The sequence below is a fragment of the Channa argus genome, chromosome 2, assembly GCF_033026475.1.
Source record: "Channa argus isolate prfri chromosome 2, Channa argus male v1.0, whole genome shotgun sequence".
NCBI classification, from domain to species: Eukaryota; Metazoa; Chordata; class Actinopteri; order Anabantiformes; family Channidae; genus Channa; species Channa argus.
Genome location: NC_090198.1, coordinates 15,772,975 through 15,790,248, shown reverse-complemented (window position 1 = coordinate 15,790,248; position 17,274 = coordinate 15,772,975). Strand labels below are relative to the sequence as shown.

The 17,274-nt window shown below is 38.6% G+C and overlaps 1 protein-coding gene across 3 annotated transcripts in view; it reads right to left on the bottom strand.

The window, feature by feature from the left end:
- coro2ba (coronin, actin binding protein, 2Ba) overlaps positions 1-17,274 on the bottom strand; it is a 39,948-nt gene that overhangs the window by 3,899 nt on the left and 18,775 nt on the right. The window contains exons 1-11 of one of the 3 annotated variants that reach the window (XM_067495830.1): positions 12,609-12,768; positions 10,080-10,280; positions 5,435-5,551; positions 4,637-4,786; positions 4,193-4,357; positions 2,980-3,096; positions 2,778-2,882; positions 2,056-2,152; positions 1,597-1,709; positions 970-1,060; positions 120-259 (exon numbers count right to left, since the gene is read on the bottom strand). In XM_067495830.1, the coding sequence (XP_067351931.1) occupies positions 120-259; positions 970-1,060; positions 1,597-1,709; positions 2,056-2,152; positions 2,778-2,882; positions 2,980-3,096; positions 4,193-4,357; positions 4,637-4,786; positions 5,435-5,551; positions 10,080-10,280 (1,296 nt within the window). In that variant the 5' untranslated portion in view covers positions 12,609-12,768. Of the gene's footprint in view, positions 1-119; positions 260-969; positions 1,061-1,596; positions 1,710-2,055; positions 2,153-2,777; positions 2,883-2,979; positions 3,097-4,192; positions 4,358-4,636; positions 4,787-5,434; positions 5,552-10,079; positions 10,281-12,608; positions 12,769-17,274 lie in introns of those variants that run through there. The other 2 variants (XM_067495829.1, XM_067495827.1) reach the window with 2 other exon arrangements.

Sequence of the window (17,274 nt, the reverse complement as noted above, 5' to 3'; positions counted from 1 at the left end):
TTGAAAATATTAATCTGTTACTTTGATTTAACAATCTCACAAGATTATCAAGAGTAATCTCAAGACAAAATCCTCTCAAGAGTAATAACACTTTCATTCACCGTATTAATTCTACACACCTCGTTCTCTGTCCTGGGTGGAACATTCTCCAGCAGGTCGATCCCATTCACTACAACAGTCTTCTTTTCTTTTACCGGGGCCTTAAACACTAACTGGTTTGGCCGGTGATAACCGTCCTTCAGGGACATTAATACTGGATCTGTTTGGACAAAAACAATCCTAAGCAGGTAAAAACCAACAGGAAGCACAAAGATGCTCCATCACAGATCACTACAGGGAAATTACCACTTTGTGCTGGTCGTGCTTTTATTTCATACAACTGTGAACGCTTTTAACATTTAAACAGCTACATGTGCTATTGTTTTAGTCATCTTCTAGAATGTGTAGATTTTTTATCACTGAATGCTGTGGATAAGTCAGATCTATTGCAAAACTGCAAAAGGACATTTGACATAGGCTACTGTTAGATATGAAGAAGACGAGAGCAGATGAAAAGAACAAAACAAATACATAGTCACCTCATGAATTGTTGGCTGATTGATTATAATTTAAATTGCCCACAGGTTGTAAATCACATTCCACTTAAATTTGCGTGATATGAATGTAAAAAGAAATGATAACACAAGTGATGTGATTTGGCAATGAATACAAAAATAAACACAATAACCAAAGATGACTATGTTGCATCAACTTTAACTGAATCTTCATCTACATTTACATGTAGTCATTTAGCAGATGCTTTTATCCTAAAAGACTTTCAAGTGAGGTACAAGGCGGCAAAAATCTAAGTTCATCTGAGCCAAACCTAAGAAATGACACATCTCATCACTCTTGCTGAAAAGTGCGTTCTGTTCAAAACCACCAAAGGGGCATGAAGCTGATCCAGTGTGCCTCTGAAGTGCTGTTTACCTCTATCAATGCCGCTCAGCCACTCGCTGGCTGACAGCGCGGGTTCTGTTCCTGCAGTCATCGGGTAAATGTCCTCTTGGTATGTGTCTGACTGTAAACCAGGAAACACCAAATACATTATTTTATTTATTAGAGTTGGCACTTTTAATTATCTAAAGGTCTAATCTAAGAGCTTGTTTGGTGACTGAACGTTTGTTTTACTCAAAGCATAGAAACTGACCTCTGCATGAGTTCTATCATTGACCAGCCTCTTGTTTTTCCTTTTCTACCAACCATCATCACTATTGTCCTCAAATCAGTCTAATAAATGTAAACTGTTCATGCATCAATCCATTCATTATCTGTATGTGCTGGTGGGTTGCCAGGGGAAAATGCATCACTTTATCATCATTAGCTTTTCAATTCAATTTAATAACCTCCTGCTTGTCTGGTTCTGATTCACTGGATTATTCACAGTGTATTTGTGTTCATTACATGCCAAATGTAACCAGGAGAGGTTGATTAAGGCAAAGACTTAACAGCTTCTTAACTTGTTATGTGCTGGATAAATGTAACATATTACAGAAATTATAAATAATGAAAGAACAAAGCAGAATCAGTTCATTCCATGATGTGATTTTTACTCACCCTTCTTGGCACAATCATTGAAATGGGCTCAATCAAACCCTTTAGAGTGACCAGTTTGTAGAAGCGGTACACCTCGCAGGCTGCCACGTCCAGCCCGTGCTTTGGCATTACACCTGCAGGCAGGAATAGAAGTGTGTGATGAGACTGCTGTTGTTGACTGAAAATCCTTTCCTCAAACTCATGGCTACTTGAAGTCACATGAGCAAAAGTAAAAACCTGGTTCAATATGTCAGCCCTGGACAAGTTAGTCGCTTTATTAAGCTTTATAGAGGGAATATTGAAACAAATGTATATCCTTTCAGGCATACAACACCACTTTTAGAGCAATATTAAGGTCAAGCCCATTACCATAGTGATTTATTCTCTCCTCACATCTTTATAGACTTCTAATGACATAGTTGGGACTTTGCTCTCAGTAGGAGAGATCATATATTGCTAATCAACAAATTACTTACGTACCTAGTCCCTTCTGTGGAGCTGGGGAGCGAAACTCCATTAGGTATTGGATGTACGGCTTCTCTGTGGTAATCTCAAAGTAACGGATGTTGCCATCACCCTGCCAACGCACCAGAAAGTGGCTATTAAATCACAACTGAAGTAGTAGTTTTCTTACCGTGGAGGTTTTGCGGCTCATAATATACATTACTCTTCTGCTGACTTCTTGTTGCAAAATTGTCTTGGACTTTAAATTTTTATATAATTTTCAGTAACTTTAAATTAGAAAATAAACTTTGAAAATGTGATGTTTCATCTAAGCAATGGTGCACAGGCCGAACAAAAAATACAGTAAAACTAAAATTTCATCATAAATTGAACAATAGAGGTTCTTTGCTACAGGCAACATTATTAAGAATAAAGTACTCTTAATACCTTGAGCTGGAAAAAGATATATAAGTACATGTAGCCACACTGGTTTTGTTCTGTCTCCTGTTATTAAGATGTGTGACCATCTGTCCCTTTAGGTCCTTTTACATTTTATGCCAAATACTTGACAAAGGTAAAAAGACGAACCAATCATTTTGTACTTTGTTCACAAGTGCACACAGGGCGTTTTTTTCCTCCCCTGTGCACCTCTCATTTCTGTTCAGCCATCATTATTATTATAAATAAACCATGATTGCACTGCACCTTTGTTGCATATCAAAACTTTTTTGGGTGACACAGGAAGGGGCAGTTTTTACCTTGCCTGCCAGGTACAACATGTGTGTGTCAGCATCATAGAAGGGAAACAACAATCCTGAGAGACCATCTATGTCCTCTTCCACAATTGGCATGGACAGATCCTCCTGGGAAGAGCGACACACTCAGGGAATTAAATACACACACATTTGCTCCACCCACTCTGGTAATAAAAGCATGAGCCATATGGAGGTGTTGCCTGACCTGGTCCCACAGAGCGATCTGCCGGGTGTTCCAGCGAGAAACCCCTGTGGTGAGCAGCCTCTTCATGTTGCCCAGGAACACCACTCGGTTTACACGGTGGTTCTTACAACTGGCCTGCTGGTAGAGAAGCACAGAGAAAGAGTGAGGATTCACACACCAGCTGGGAAAACACTGACATCATTTATTTAACATACCTGTGACAGATGAGAGCAAAGACATGACATCTAAAAGTCTTATAAGATAATTCCGTTTTTATGATTGCTATGCTTTTGGACCCGTGGTGGCATAAAGTTTTCAAACAAGGAGCCCTACATAAATTCATAGCACCTAGGCATTTTCATTGGCAATGTACAGTAGCTCATTCACTTGGTAACAGGACATTAAACAATACTCCTCGGTTATAATCTTCTGGTCTCTTTGGATGTGAATCTGCACTTCAGGTAAAACTATTTTTATAGCCTCGCTGTTGCTGCCTTACCACCAAGACATGGTTTCTGATTAGATCCATCAGCTACCCCTCTGCTGCAACAATTACAAGACAGATCAAGGTAAACTTAATATTAATATAATCAAAATATTGGCAAATAAAATTAGTAGAGAAATGTAATTGCTCACCCTCTAAAAACTAAAACAAGTACTCAATTCACAATGAGTGAGGTCGAGCACTAAAGGTCTTGAAGGCAGTTAAGGTCAGTGATTTGTGCCCTGGAGCTTTATTTGTTGAAAAGAAAAGGATCAAACGGGAAAGTTGGAAGCAAACTATTTATGCTGTTATAGGTATAATGCTATTAAATGGTAGAATTTGTAATACAATTAAAATTTTCCTTTAATTTCAACTAAGGGGCATGGACTTAGAAACAAGAAACAAAGGTGAACACATACTATCCACATATTTGTGCCCATTTTTGCCCATTTTGCCCACCACTAATACTTAAAGTTCTCATTGTAAGTAAGAGATTCGGTAGCAGAATTTACTTTATAGTATTATTGTTTGTGAGGATTTTTACATTATTTGAATTTTAGTCTGTAAGTAAGAGATTCAGTAGAAGAATTTTTTTTTCAAACTCACAGACTAAAATTCAAATAATGTCAAAATCCTCACAAACAATAATGCTACAAAGTAAAGACATATTTTCATCTAAAAGCTGTGGCAAAGTTGTTCCTCAAACGTCCACACACCTTCCAGTAAAAGTATCAGGCTGTTCCCTCTTACCTGAAGGACCCTACCAGAGCGCGGCTCAATAACACGCAGCTTCTTGTCTTTGCAGCTGGTGGCCAGCAGGCTGCCGTCTGTGTTGAAGGACATGCTGAGGATTACGTCAGAGTGACAGTCGATCATCTTCACCGGCTCACCAATCTCCAGGTTCCAGATCAGGATCTGACAGAGTCAGGAAGGATAGTTTGGGTGGAGCTGTTAGATGGCTTTAGTGCTTGAACCAATTGTGTGATTATGCTGTGAGCTTGGAGTTTGACTTTGTTTTTATTTGTGTATATAAGAAGTCACAAAGCAGCAAACAGCTCAGTTACATGAAAAAATAATAATAATGCGTTGAAACATTATTAGATGGATTTTCTATAAATGAACTAATTGATTAACCCTGACACCAACACCAACGTAAGTCACTCTACTGATTCAAGCATGTTAATGATGTTGTACCTTATAGTCATAGCCAGCACTGAAGAGGATGCCGCTGCTGGTGGGGTGCCACTCGATCAGACCCACCCGTCTGCTGTGACCGTAAAGCTCCAGCACCGCCTCCGTCATATTACGTCTCAGACCACCATCAGGGATCTCCCATACTCGCACCTGCCATATTTACCCCCCACACACACGCACGCGTACACACACACACACACACACACACACACACACACACACACACACACACACACAAAGACATAAGAATGTTTACAGGTTAATAAATTGTATTATTGTATCAGTGGCTACTGCATGTTTTTTTCTAAGCCATTACTATGAACTCCAAACAACAAGCAGTACGACGTAAATAGAGATCCCTCTGATCAGAAATAACTCATGGTGTCAGAGCAGCCCGTTGCATTAGGATTACAGTGGATTACAGCTATGGCTACAGGCTCCGTGGTGGACCAGAGGAGATTATTCTTCAACAAGTGAAAGTACTACAAAGGACACCATGCCCGCAGCACATAGTGGCTTTACTCTGCTCAACAGTCATTTAACAGGCGCGTGTGACAGTGGTTGAGTGTCATTTTACAGTCTGTCACTGAACAGCTAACGGATTTGTGCCTTTGTCAAAGGTTTTCACATATGTCATTTTAAGTCTCCGGGTCCAGGGTTTCTGAGCCAGTGAACCGCTGGCCATAATAAACCAATAATGCTTTTCTGAAGCTATTCTAATACCTTCTGTATTATTATCCTTAACAAACCATTTTTGTTAAAATTAGACATGAAAAATAAAGACTCAGGAGAACTTACTGAGGTGTCCTCAGAGCAGGATGCTATGATGTTTTCAAAGAAGGGATTCCACTTGATATCCAGAACATTGCCTTGATGGCCACACACTTTTGGATAATGAGAGTCCAGACGACCTGACTGAAACAGAGTGACAGGAGTACATTGTTTTAAATTAGTCTTTCTGCTTTAGGACACCTAATATGTTAAAAAAGCATCAGCTACAGTATATTAGGATCCATTTTTTATGTGTGTTACACCACAGAAAATAGATCACAAAACAATGTTATAATAGACGTTGCGTTTTTATTTTGCATCGTGTGCACAGCCCTCATGGCTTTATAAGACAGCCAGTATAAAGTAAACAAAACAAGAGTAGAAAACAGCATAAGAATACGTGTTTTTGAAGACCTAAGAAACAGAGATAAAAATAATTACAAAGCATAAATTGTATTCACCACTGGATGCAAACAAATAAATAACCTGTATTTATTGGGCACGTGAAACTGGTATTTTAAGATACATCATTGATATAATTTAATAAATCCTGGACAAAAGAAAACACATTGCAATAATCCACAGTGTCCACTGAGGGGCACTGGCTCATAACAACAGACAAAATAACATGTCATCATGTCATTAATGTTTGATGTCACATCAGTCTAGTGACCTCCTTTTTATTTCCCCAGAGATTTGTTTTAGGAGCATTGGGTCACGTCTCAGTGAAATCCTGTCCATCTGTGTTTTTACATGCACTGTCCTCACTGAGCCTTGAATATTGCCTTGGACAAATGTTCACTCTTAACAGGTTGACAACAGCTAGAACTACGAGGAAGGAAAGGGGGGTTTCAAATCCTGTGCCATAATTCATGGTAATATGATTCAACAACAACCATGATTTATAAAGAAAACACAAACCCTAACCCTACACCATAAGAAATCATATCAATAAATATTTTTTTCAATATCTCTCTTCCAGTTAGCTAAATAAAAAGCAGCAAGCAGGAAATCTGCCCACAGAAAAATGTTTAACTTTCAAGTTGCACACTGCCAAATATCCTGAAGGCTTTGCTAACAAGACAAGGGACCTATGCCAAGACCAGAGGAAATCAGTGTCTTCCAGAACAACAGTGAAGTGGGACATCAATTCTGACTGAAAAGAGAGAGTGGAGACAGTGGGACTAAGGCTGATAGAATGATTGATTAACACAACTAATGCAAATACACTGTGTCATCATTAATGCAGACCAGTAGGGTAATACAAGTGAGATGTGATAGAATTTCTCAAAGAAGAAGTGGTTGAAAGTTTTAAAGTCACTTTGACATTACTGTACTGAACTTCATTTGACTAGGGTTCAAATACTTTAGCCACACACAAATAGTGTGTGGCAAATGTTATGACGTTTATAAGTCCCTTCATCTAATTTACAGTTTGCATTAAAATCAGATCCCATTTAAGGTCACATTTAATTAGAACATAAACGTTCAAACACCTCTGTGGTGTACAAGGACAGTGTTCAGCTTTTTCTCCTGCCATGATGGGGAGGTTTCAACAAGGCCTGAGGATTATTAATATGGGATCTAAGGGATTCATTTAGGTGGAACCAATTACCTGAAAAGAAATAAAGTATGTTGGGGGCATGACGAAGATCAGAAATCATCACAAAATGATTTAAACACGGACTGGTGCCTTCGCTGCTCTCTAGCATAGAAAAATAAGAAATACAGCATATTTATAAAGCCACTGTAACTATTCATCTTGCAAGACACAAACACAAATCTTCAGTACAGTACGTTGGGCCTTATTGTCTTTCTGCAGCTCATTTCCTGACGCTGTGGAACAGATGAGGACTCGTGGTGACGCACATATGTGCTGGCAGGTTACCAACAGCTCCGTACACTGTGCCTGCTACCAGGTCATACAGTGCCGATCTATCTGCAGTTCCCAGTGAAAATGGCTCTCCACTGCACTGCACAGCTAATTCTAACAGCAGATGTTAGGTCTTTTCTATACTGCTGTCATCGTTGGTTTCTCCTCTGAGTTTCTTCTCTACGTCACTGCAGTTTCACATACAGTTAGTGTCGACGCATGCTCATTCTGACATTGACACATACATTTTAGCAGAAGAGATTATAAATATTCTTTGACCTACTCTGGCATATGGTGACCTACTCCTCCCCTCAACTAACAACATTCAGATCCATGCGTATGAGGTTTAATTGACTCAGTATTCTGCTGCTGTGTTGTGTTTATCTCACGTTAATCCTCTAAAGCATCGTGCTGGAGTTTTTTCAGCATGTCCCCTCTGCCTGCAGTGTTTGGACATTCTCTTACTGTCACTGCATCACAGTTGTATACAGTGTGATAGCTGAAATTAGTGGTCATAACATCTTCCAGCAAAATAACCAAACATCCTTGGTCATCAAAATGAGTATAGTTAGCATGAGTGGTTATGTATATTTTATTTTATTTATGCCAATAAAACATTGCAAACACAGGCTTTACAATTGAATGAATACATATTGTTATTATTTCGCACTTTGGGGCCTGTTGTTCCATTGTCAGCTACAAATTACTAATTATGTCTTATGGCTTATGGTTTAAATAACTGGTTCAATCTAATCAACTTTCCAAAGATCACTTGGCATTAATGCTGGAAAAAAATTATACTGAAGTGATCAAAATCTTTTTTGTTGACTGACTGATTAAATCTTTCTGCTGGACTACATAGTAATTTAATTATTATGCAGCATAAACTACAGCACAATGTATGATGCACAGTAATAGCAGTGGGTTTGTGAAAGAGGTGCTTGTGACCTTTTCTGTCATTTTCTTGGCGGCCTTTGTGTGCCAGGTGGTGCCAGCGGTGGTTCTTTCACTTGTTAGTGGCATTTGTCTGGGAGCACCATATGGCTGTCTCTCGGACTGTCATCCTAATATGTCACATGTGCTCATACTTACAAAGAACAGTATGTGTTTCTATTAGAAAAGGTGGAGCTCATTGTGTAAGAGTTCTTTTCATATAGAATGGAAAATTGCAAAAAATATACTGTATTAATTTTTTTATACTTGTTTGAAAAAAAAAATTAATTACTGAGCTCTAATTTTACTGTCTCCTAGGAATGTTTCTACTGTGTGATCTCACATACATGGGACACCACAGCCTGTGGCCCATGTATCTACTACACAGTGTGGACAGTCATTGATTTTGGTTTAAGTGTAACTTGTGACACGATTTTGCACCTGGTTAAGATTTAACGCCTCTCCTGTGTGTTTTTACAAATGGACTTTATAAACCTATCTTCTCAACATGACCAGTAACACAGGTCCTCATTTATTTCCTGCTGTAAACACTGGAACGTTGAAGGTCATGCAATGCTTTCATGTTCACCCTTTCTTCAAGTGCCTTATACAAGGGATTGGTTAACTTTTGTTTTAATTATTACATGATGCAAAGTACAAAAAAATAAATAACAGAAAAAATTGTCGACACCTAAACAGCCATGATGATGTAGAGTAAAATGCAGCTGAGGTGTCCCTTCAGGGAAACTGCTCAGCTTGCTAAACACTTTTTCCTGCCTGACAGCAGCTCGTTCCGACCCTGCTCTGTGGCCAAGAGCTTTTCAAGTACCTTGGCAGAGTCTCTCTTAAAGAGGCAAAGGACCTCCATGGTTTCTCAAATCTGCAAAGTTATCTACAAAGTGGAGTGAGAACCAAACTACATTAAGTCCTTATGGAAAAATAAAGTCATACATAGAAGAACGCAGCAACAAATAACACAAGAGTCAAATATCTTTTGTTTGAATGCAGTTCTTGGAAAAATTACTTTCCACTTTCCACAGAGCGTTTATGACACTATTGTCTGCCCGAAAACACAATGTATTTGCTGAATGTGAAGAGAATTCTTAGTCAGAAGAAACAAATAAACTTTAATAATAATACAACTGTGCTCCTCTGTGTATTTATGGCCAATATGTGCTGCTATTGGCAGTACTACCCCATTACAACTTTAGTTTTAGATTCTGGCTTGTGGATTTAAGGCTGGCAGACTATATAACAGGTAGAGTCTGTGCTTCATTTGTGTAGAAACCGGTCTCCAAACTAAGATTTTAGTTTGCTGTGAAGTATGTGAAGCCAGAGAAATGAACTAAAGGTCTACACCCTTTTGTAGACCTATAATCTCATCAAGGTGATGCTGTTTTGTTGTTTTTTTGGAAGATGTCACTTGTGCTCTTGCTTAACTATACTGTATGTAGAGAGACATTTCTATGATTTGGCATAGCTTCACTGGACAAAATAAAATAAACGTCTGTCAGCATTATATAATATAACTCTGTAGCACCACAAAAATTGTCCAAAACCATTATACAGTTTATTCTACTCTAAAGGTCATCACTGTCACCTTTAAGATAGGAGGGCTTTTGGGATTGGTTAGCATTAGTATTAGTTTGGTGTACCTAATAAAATGAAAACTCTATATATTATTACATATATATTACACAGCAGCCAAAAAAATGCTTTGCATTACTTAAGCTGACTCAACTACAAATGATGCACACTGTGCTGTATCCAGTAGCAACAACAGCAGTCTCTTAATGTCCCATCCATTTTTTACCCTGGTCAGCAAAGCCAAAAACATCAAATCCAGAGCGAAGCACTTCCACTTACCTGGGATACAGGTATGACAATGAAAGAGCCCCCGCCGGCACTCTCTGTGACCACTGCCAGGAACTTGGAATTGACGGCACAGAAGTGGTTGTCATGGACATTCTTGGTGATGGGGATACCGTCAAAGCAATGCTCCCGGTTGGATGCTTTTCCATATACATTTCGAAACTTGGAGCTTCGGTAGGTTGGACGCCATGACATCTGAGAAAAAAACAAAAACAAGGATAAATAACTGTCTACTGCATATACTAAGGAACTGGCTTATTTTGAAAACCAAGAATTGTTTTGCTAATTAATTAAACTAAAAAAGGTAGAATGTGTCATATTTCCCTATGGCCAAGATGACCCATCATATTTAGTTTTGTCCAAACACCAAATATATGTCATTGACAATCTTATAAAACTCAGAGCATAACAGAAACTCAGTTGGAAAGGTGCAACCAGTGAACATCTGTTATTTCTGTCAAATATTTTTTTGTGATTCTGTTTAGCTTGAACAAAGTGTGTGAATACAATTTTTATTAGTCTCTGTAGACATCTTCTCCTTTGATACTTGTGTGTAGTTCACCAAACCAGAATCTATATAGAATGAAACCTGGCTTTCCTTCCCCTAATAATACGTATTGTGTATTCCCGTCTTTGCCCTTTCACTATCTGGTGTGTAGAAATATTTTGAATAGCCTTTTGTACATATTGTTAGGTGCTGGATATGATACGCACCTAATGTAAATAAAGAATGAGTCAAACATCCCATCTACCAAACTCACAGTTGCAGGGTGGGTCGGCCCATCTGTGCAGACATGATAGCAGTCACACATGCAATTACTGGAAATCATCCTAATTGGACAAGGGTGTGAGACATTCAGAGGTAGAAAACTGGATGAAAACTGTTTTAACACTATTTCATGTTCCCCAAGTCAAGCAAGAGAAGCAGTAAAACATTTCTTGCAAATACATGAATCAGGAAAAAGACAGCTGCATAAATCAGACTGATTAACACAGCACACTGCAGCACGTCCTATTGTAGTCACTCTATCTTGGTTCACGTGCATCTAGTAGAACATAAAAGCAGCCATTGTTTGCAGCCTTTACAAACAACAAAAGACAAGTGATTCTGTTGGACTCAAGATGCTTCTTTTGTTTGTGACCTCATCACAAGAATGCTGATGGGGCTCTTGATTTCTCTCATCTGCACTGAGAGTCAAAAGTTAACTCAACCACAGGAAGTGAATGTCAAAGACCTTTGTCCCACCAGGAGAGACCTTATGGGAATCTGCTAATGTATATGGCAACATTTCAAGATGTTTTCAAAAAATAAAATTTTTCAATGACATTGTTGATGGGGACTATATTAGATTTACAGGAACTGGACAGAGAAGATTTGTGACTCTAGTCAGATCAGTGGCAGTAATGCTGGATGACATCAGACAGTCCTCTATTCAGCATTGTTCTTCACATAAGGAGGGGAAACTGGTGGGAGTGGTGCACACATACAGACATCCCCACACCATGCTGCTGCCATTGTCTCTGCCCGTCTCTTTCCATCTCAAACCAGACTGAAGAAATACCAAGTGTGGCAATCGCTTCATCCTCACTGCAGCAATACAGCGTTCAGTCATTTACCAACAAAACATGCCAACTTTTTCTTTTCAGCATCTCAAATTGTATCCTTTATTTGCATTTTACTTTTTGTTTTGCTATTGTGCATATTTTTTGAAATGGTCCCCGATCCACTCCACCATATTTACCTGACAGCTACAGTTAGGTATAGGATATGGTGATTTTCTTAAATAATACACATTTGTAATAGAAATAACTACCTGAAGTTGCTGCCCCCCACCAAAATAAAACATCTATGTGTTTAATAAGTCAATTTGTAATACAGGCATTTCTTGCTGTATATGGATTCTACTGTGAGCTGCTTATCTGCAGCAGATAAATGCTTAAGCCATTTAAATCCAGACTGACTGCTCTGAAGCTATGTCTATATGAACAGCATAATGGCAGCTTGTTAAAGAATTAATGTAGAACAGAAGAGCAGCAGAAAGTGGCCTGAGGGACAGTTAGAGAGCAGGAAACGAGGACACTGTTTTGAGATCTTTTTACAAGGATGCTCATTCATTGGTCATCTGTGTGGATTAAAGGTTTTCGGCATAAGAACACACACACACACACACACACACACACACACACACACACACACACACACACACACACACACACACACACACACACACACACACACACACACACAGACCATCGGCTGCAGTGTGCACATAAACAGGATCTGTGAAGAATAATCACTTTGTATCTATCAACACAGATCATACGACTTGCACACTGGGAGCATGAGTCCCTCCAGGGTTACACAATGTGAGGCCTTCTTAACTTTGCAAACAGTTTTAGCATTTTCTTTTCTCACCATTCAAAGTTTTGTTCCCATGTTGGAATAATCCCCCCTCATTTAATATCACTTGTCTGAGCAGCAGTAAATTCCTACCAGTCACTATATTGAAAATGCCACCTTACCTTACCAATGTGACACTAGAGTCACAGAGTTCCTACGGCCTTCTCAGTTTGCAAACATCCACTCTTCTGTTTAAGTGAACCAGTAGGATGTCCTCTCTTTCCTTCTTCTTTTCAAATTCAACCAGGAGGCATGTGTCTGCTCTACCTCCTTCTCTCATGTTTTTCTCCCCCCTCCCCTTTAAATTTGCTCTTCCCACTCTCTTCTCCTCCTACTAGTACTGATAGCTGGAAGCCTAGCACTCCCCCTTCCTCTCTTTACCCTCTTCTCCCATCCTGCCACTCACTCTATCCTCACTTCCTCTGTTGTCTTCATCTAGAACAGTTCAAGCTCCAGTCCGTGTGCATAGAGTAGACATAGCAGCATTAAAGAAGTAGCCATTCATCTCCTTCCTCTCCCTCGTGCTGCTTATTGGAATTACAAGGCCCTTCTGGCTGATTCCCAGCACTGCAAGGAATTTTCAATTTGTAGGTAACTGCAAAGGTGCCAAAGGCAAGAAGAGGAATAGATTTTCAGAAAACACTAAAGTCTGGCAGACACTTGCTCTTTGAGTGTCATTAATAGCTATAAATGATGTACTATGGCTATATTCTAAAATTCAGCAATGTGTCTGTTAATTTGTGTGAACTCTCCCTCTTCTTAGAAATAATTAATATTAAACAGGTACCCCTTTTTGGCAGTTTGTAGGGTGAAGTGAGAGGGTCATTAAATGAACCCATAAAAACGATAAAAACTATGTTTGGGAAAAGTTGTTTTCTCCATGTAAGAAATCTTATACTTTATAATATATATATAATATTGACATATTTTATGTAGGAGATTGTGGGTCGTGGTCTGTCTATTTCTGTCAAGAACAGTTCATGGAGCTGGGGATAATGGTGTGAATAACTCCAGCTTCCAAATGACTTCTTTCCTTCCTTCTCCTCACTGACAAACCCTGGAGTCTCTGCTCTAACATTAAAATTGAAATGGCCCCTGGTCAAGTCAATATACGGAGGCAGGTGTTACAGTGAAAATTGTATTCTCAGTGTCTGAAATGTGGGTGGAGCCCTGCAGGCTGGTGTCTGGTTTGATGTGCATATGTGTGTGTAGTATATTTGTCTTCATTATGTGTTACATCTGTTTGTTTGCGTGCCTGCATCCATGTCTGACCATGTGTTGTCTGTGTGTAGCAGTATACATCTACTGTGAGTTCATGGCTGTGAGGCAGACCACTCCAGAGAGAAGTGTTTTCAAAGAGAGTTTTTTTTATATCTTTTCTCAAAACATGGCCGCTGCTCTGTGCAGACAATCTTTCTCTGCTCTGAGTTTTCAACTTTCTGTCTGTGTGATATCCTAAAACCAGCCTTTTTTTTTTACCCCAATTTTTTCTTTCAATCACTGAAATATACATTTAAATTGTGTAGGTGATTTGTAACAACAATAAAAAAACACATACACACCCTACTTAACACACACCCAACTGTATTTTAAGTACATTATTTTTCATATGATTAGAAACATCACTTCCTTTATACTAGCTGCAGTCAAATGTCCGCTCTCTAAACACTGCTAGTGGCAGCATACAGTCTCATTATGAGCCATAGACAGCCATTCAAAAACAGAATCAATGAATCAATGGACTAAACTATTCCAATCAAGATTTTCTCAACGTTGGTGCCAAATGTGGAAGTAGGACCATGTGAGCTCACATTCAATAGATACAAAAAGGAAATCCATGGGGAGACTGGGAGTCTTGTCACTCAGACACAGTAAAGCCCTGTTCAGCCTTTTCCTTTTCTCTCTTGGCAGTGACACTGTACAGTCATCACCGATAACTTCCATCACGGCGAGAAGTACACATCACAAAAAGAGAAAACTCCTATTGGCTCTTTTGGCCACATTTTCTCTCAGCGTGAAGTGGGAGCTCTTCTCACTCACACAGGAAGTGTCACAGCTGGGCTGAAAGTGTTGGGATATTTTCTACACTGCTACAGCAATGCATGATTGGACAACTGTGGTTACAAAAGGCCTTTGTTTGAAGCTTCATATTATTGGTGGGATTTCTGGAAAATTGAAATGTGATAATTGATGCAGTCAGGCTATTTTCTTAATTATTAAAACATTAGAATATGCATTTTAGTAGCCATCAGCTCATGGTCTGCATCATTAGTGGTTAGCGTTCGTCCTTTTCACAGCACCAATGTTGACCCTATCCCAATCCAATACAGGCAATTATTAATTTCTTACAATTTTACCACTGGATTTTGTTACAGCGTTTTTTAAACAAACAGTTACAGTTCAAAAGTTAAAACCTGTAGACAAAAAAATGACTGAAATTCAAATAGTAACAAAATAGCATATTAGCAATTAACAATTTTTGATGTAAAATATCAACTTGTCAATCTCAACAATGTAGTCTTCCGTTATAAAAGTAAAAACTAATAACCATGTATTTCAAACAGAAATGTTCTGATTAGATTTTTTTCATCCCTACAAATCAAATGCATCAAAAGAGACCGAATGAGCCTGGGCATGACTTCATGTCTGTATAAACTAGGCATATATCAAGTTAAAGTCTACAGTCAGCAATAACATCTGACAGCTGTTTTAAGTCATAACAAAAATATGAGCAGTCAATAAGGGAACAGTTGGAACCACATCGCAAGGTGCACTTACAAGTTTCCATCAGACAGTAGGCCAACATCTTACTGGACAAAAAAAGCAGCTGAAACTAGTACATAATCTCAGGCTAGGGAAGCGGCACTCACACACACAGCGTTTGCTTAAAGCATCGCTCACGCACAAATGTAAATGGAATACATAGGCAGCACTTGTGCTGTGGTGATGGCATCTGTGAGCGAGTGGCAAAAGTTATAAAACAGAGAATAGGTGTAACACACCTCCTGCAGCGAACCAAAGTGAATCAGCCCATGTGAATTTCTGTTTGATTTTTCCAGATGGCCAATTCAGGAATGTTGGAAAGTTAATTTTTTTTTTTTTAGCCTGCATAAATTTCACTAATTTCAAACAAGAGGTCGCAGGAGCCCTTGGAACTCACTCAGCCCCCATTATCTCCCCCATTAATGTGTTTTATATAATTTTTGGAGTTTCTCAAACAATTAGGAATTCACACTAACAGACCAAAAAGCCTCTACAGGAGTACAAGACCATGTCTCATCTGCAAAAGCATAATACACTCCATTACAAAGCCTTTAAATTGGACATATACCAATAGAATGTCTCCATCACCATGCAGGGCTGCAGGTGCAGTTGTTTTAGTGTGTGTGTCCTGTGTAGGACATTGTGCAGGCCACTGCCACTACTGATGCTGCATAGAGCAGTGTCAGACATTAATCATTTGCTTTATATGTGACACTTTGAATGATTAAGCTGATTTACAAATGGCTTCCTTTGAGAATCCCTTTTAGAAAAAAAAAAACGCCATCACCATTTGTGATTGCTATATTCCTTTAAGAGACACATAGCATAGAAATATACAGGTAGTCATAAAAAAAACCTAAACCAAAGAATTATTCTATGTAAAGTCGATGCAAGCACTATTTACAAAAATCTTGTACCCATGTAAAAATGCAAAAATATGCTGCCAAGAGCACATCAAATCAAGAAGCCTGAAAAAGCTAATACCAGTTCCTACTGGGTGTTTTCCAGCAATGTTGGCGACAAAGTCTGTGTCATGGAAGTGTAAAAATGTCCTCTGTAGCAATCTCTGACCCTTCTGTCAATAGGAGAGTATATATATCTATATCTATATAAATCAGAGATTTTCAACTGATTGGGACATATGTATATATACACACACATATATATATATACATACATACACATATATACATATATATATGTATATATGTGTATATATATGTATACATACATACATACATACATATATATATATATATATATATACACACACACACACACAAACACACATATATAAATGTATATACGTATATACGTATATATATATATATATATATATATATATATATATATATATATATATATATATAAATATACACACGTCCCAATCCACCTTGTAGTCAGCACCACCTTGTAGTCAGTTCCTCTGCTCCACCTACCGTGCCACATCTGCACCCTTCAGTAGCTCAGCTGAACTGCATCTCTTGTAACAAAATCGTTGCTATCCATTGTTTCCTTGTCAACTGTACAACAAACTTAAAACGTAAACAACAAAGGGAACCATCAAAGGCTGTATGAAAGCTATATGATGTCCCTAATGCCATCATCAGTACGCAGAAACATAACACAACACACAATACAGTTCACAATACACAATACATAGTACATAAAACAAAAACTAAAGCTGAGGATACCTTTGGTTGGCTCATACATACCCGGACAATAATTGTGCTCCAATATTAGAAACATTTTTTGTTGGAAACAATTACTAAATTACTTTGTACAAAAACACAAAAGAAGTCATGCAATAAACCACAAACATCATGACTTTTCTTCTATGGTGTTCTGTGCCCTTTCTTCTGGTACTAGCACTTAACACACCGAGAAAGATCAGTCTTAACCACCATCTCAGTCTGATTCCTGGAGAAGACAGACCTTGGTTATGGGTCTATCAAACTCGTTGGTCCTCGGCTTGATGTGAACCTGACGGACTAGACCTCGCCCATCCTTTATTGTATGGACGAT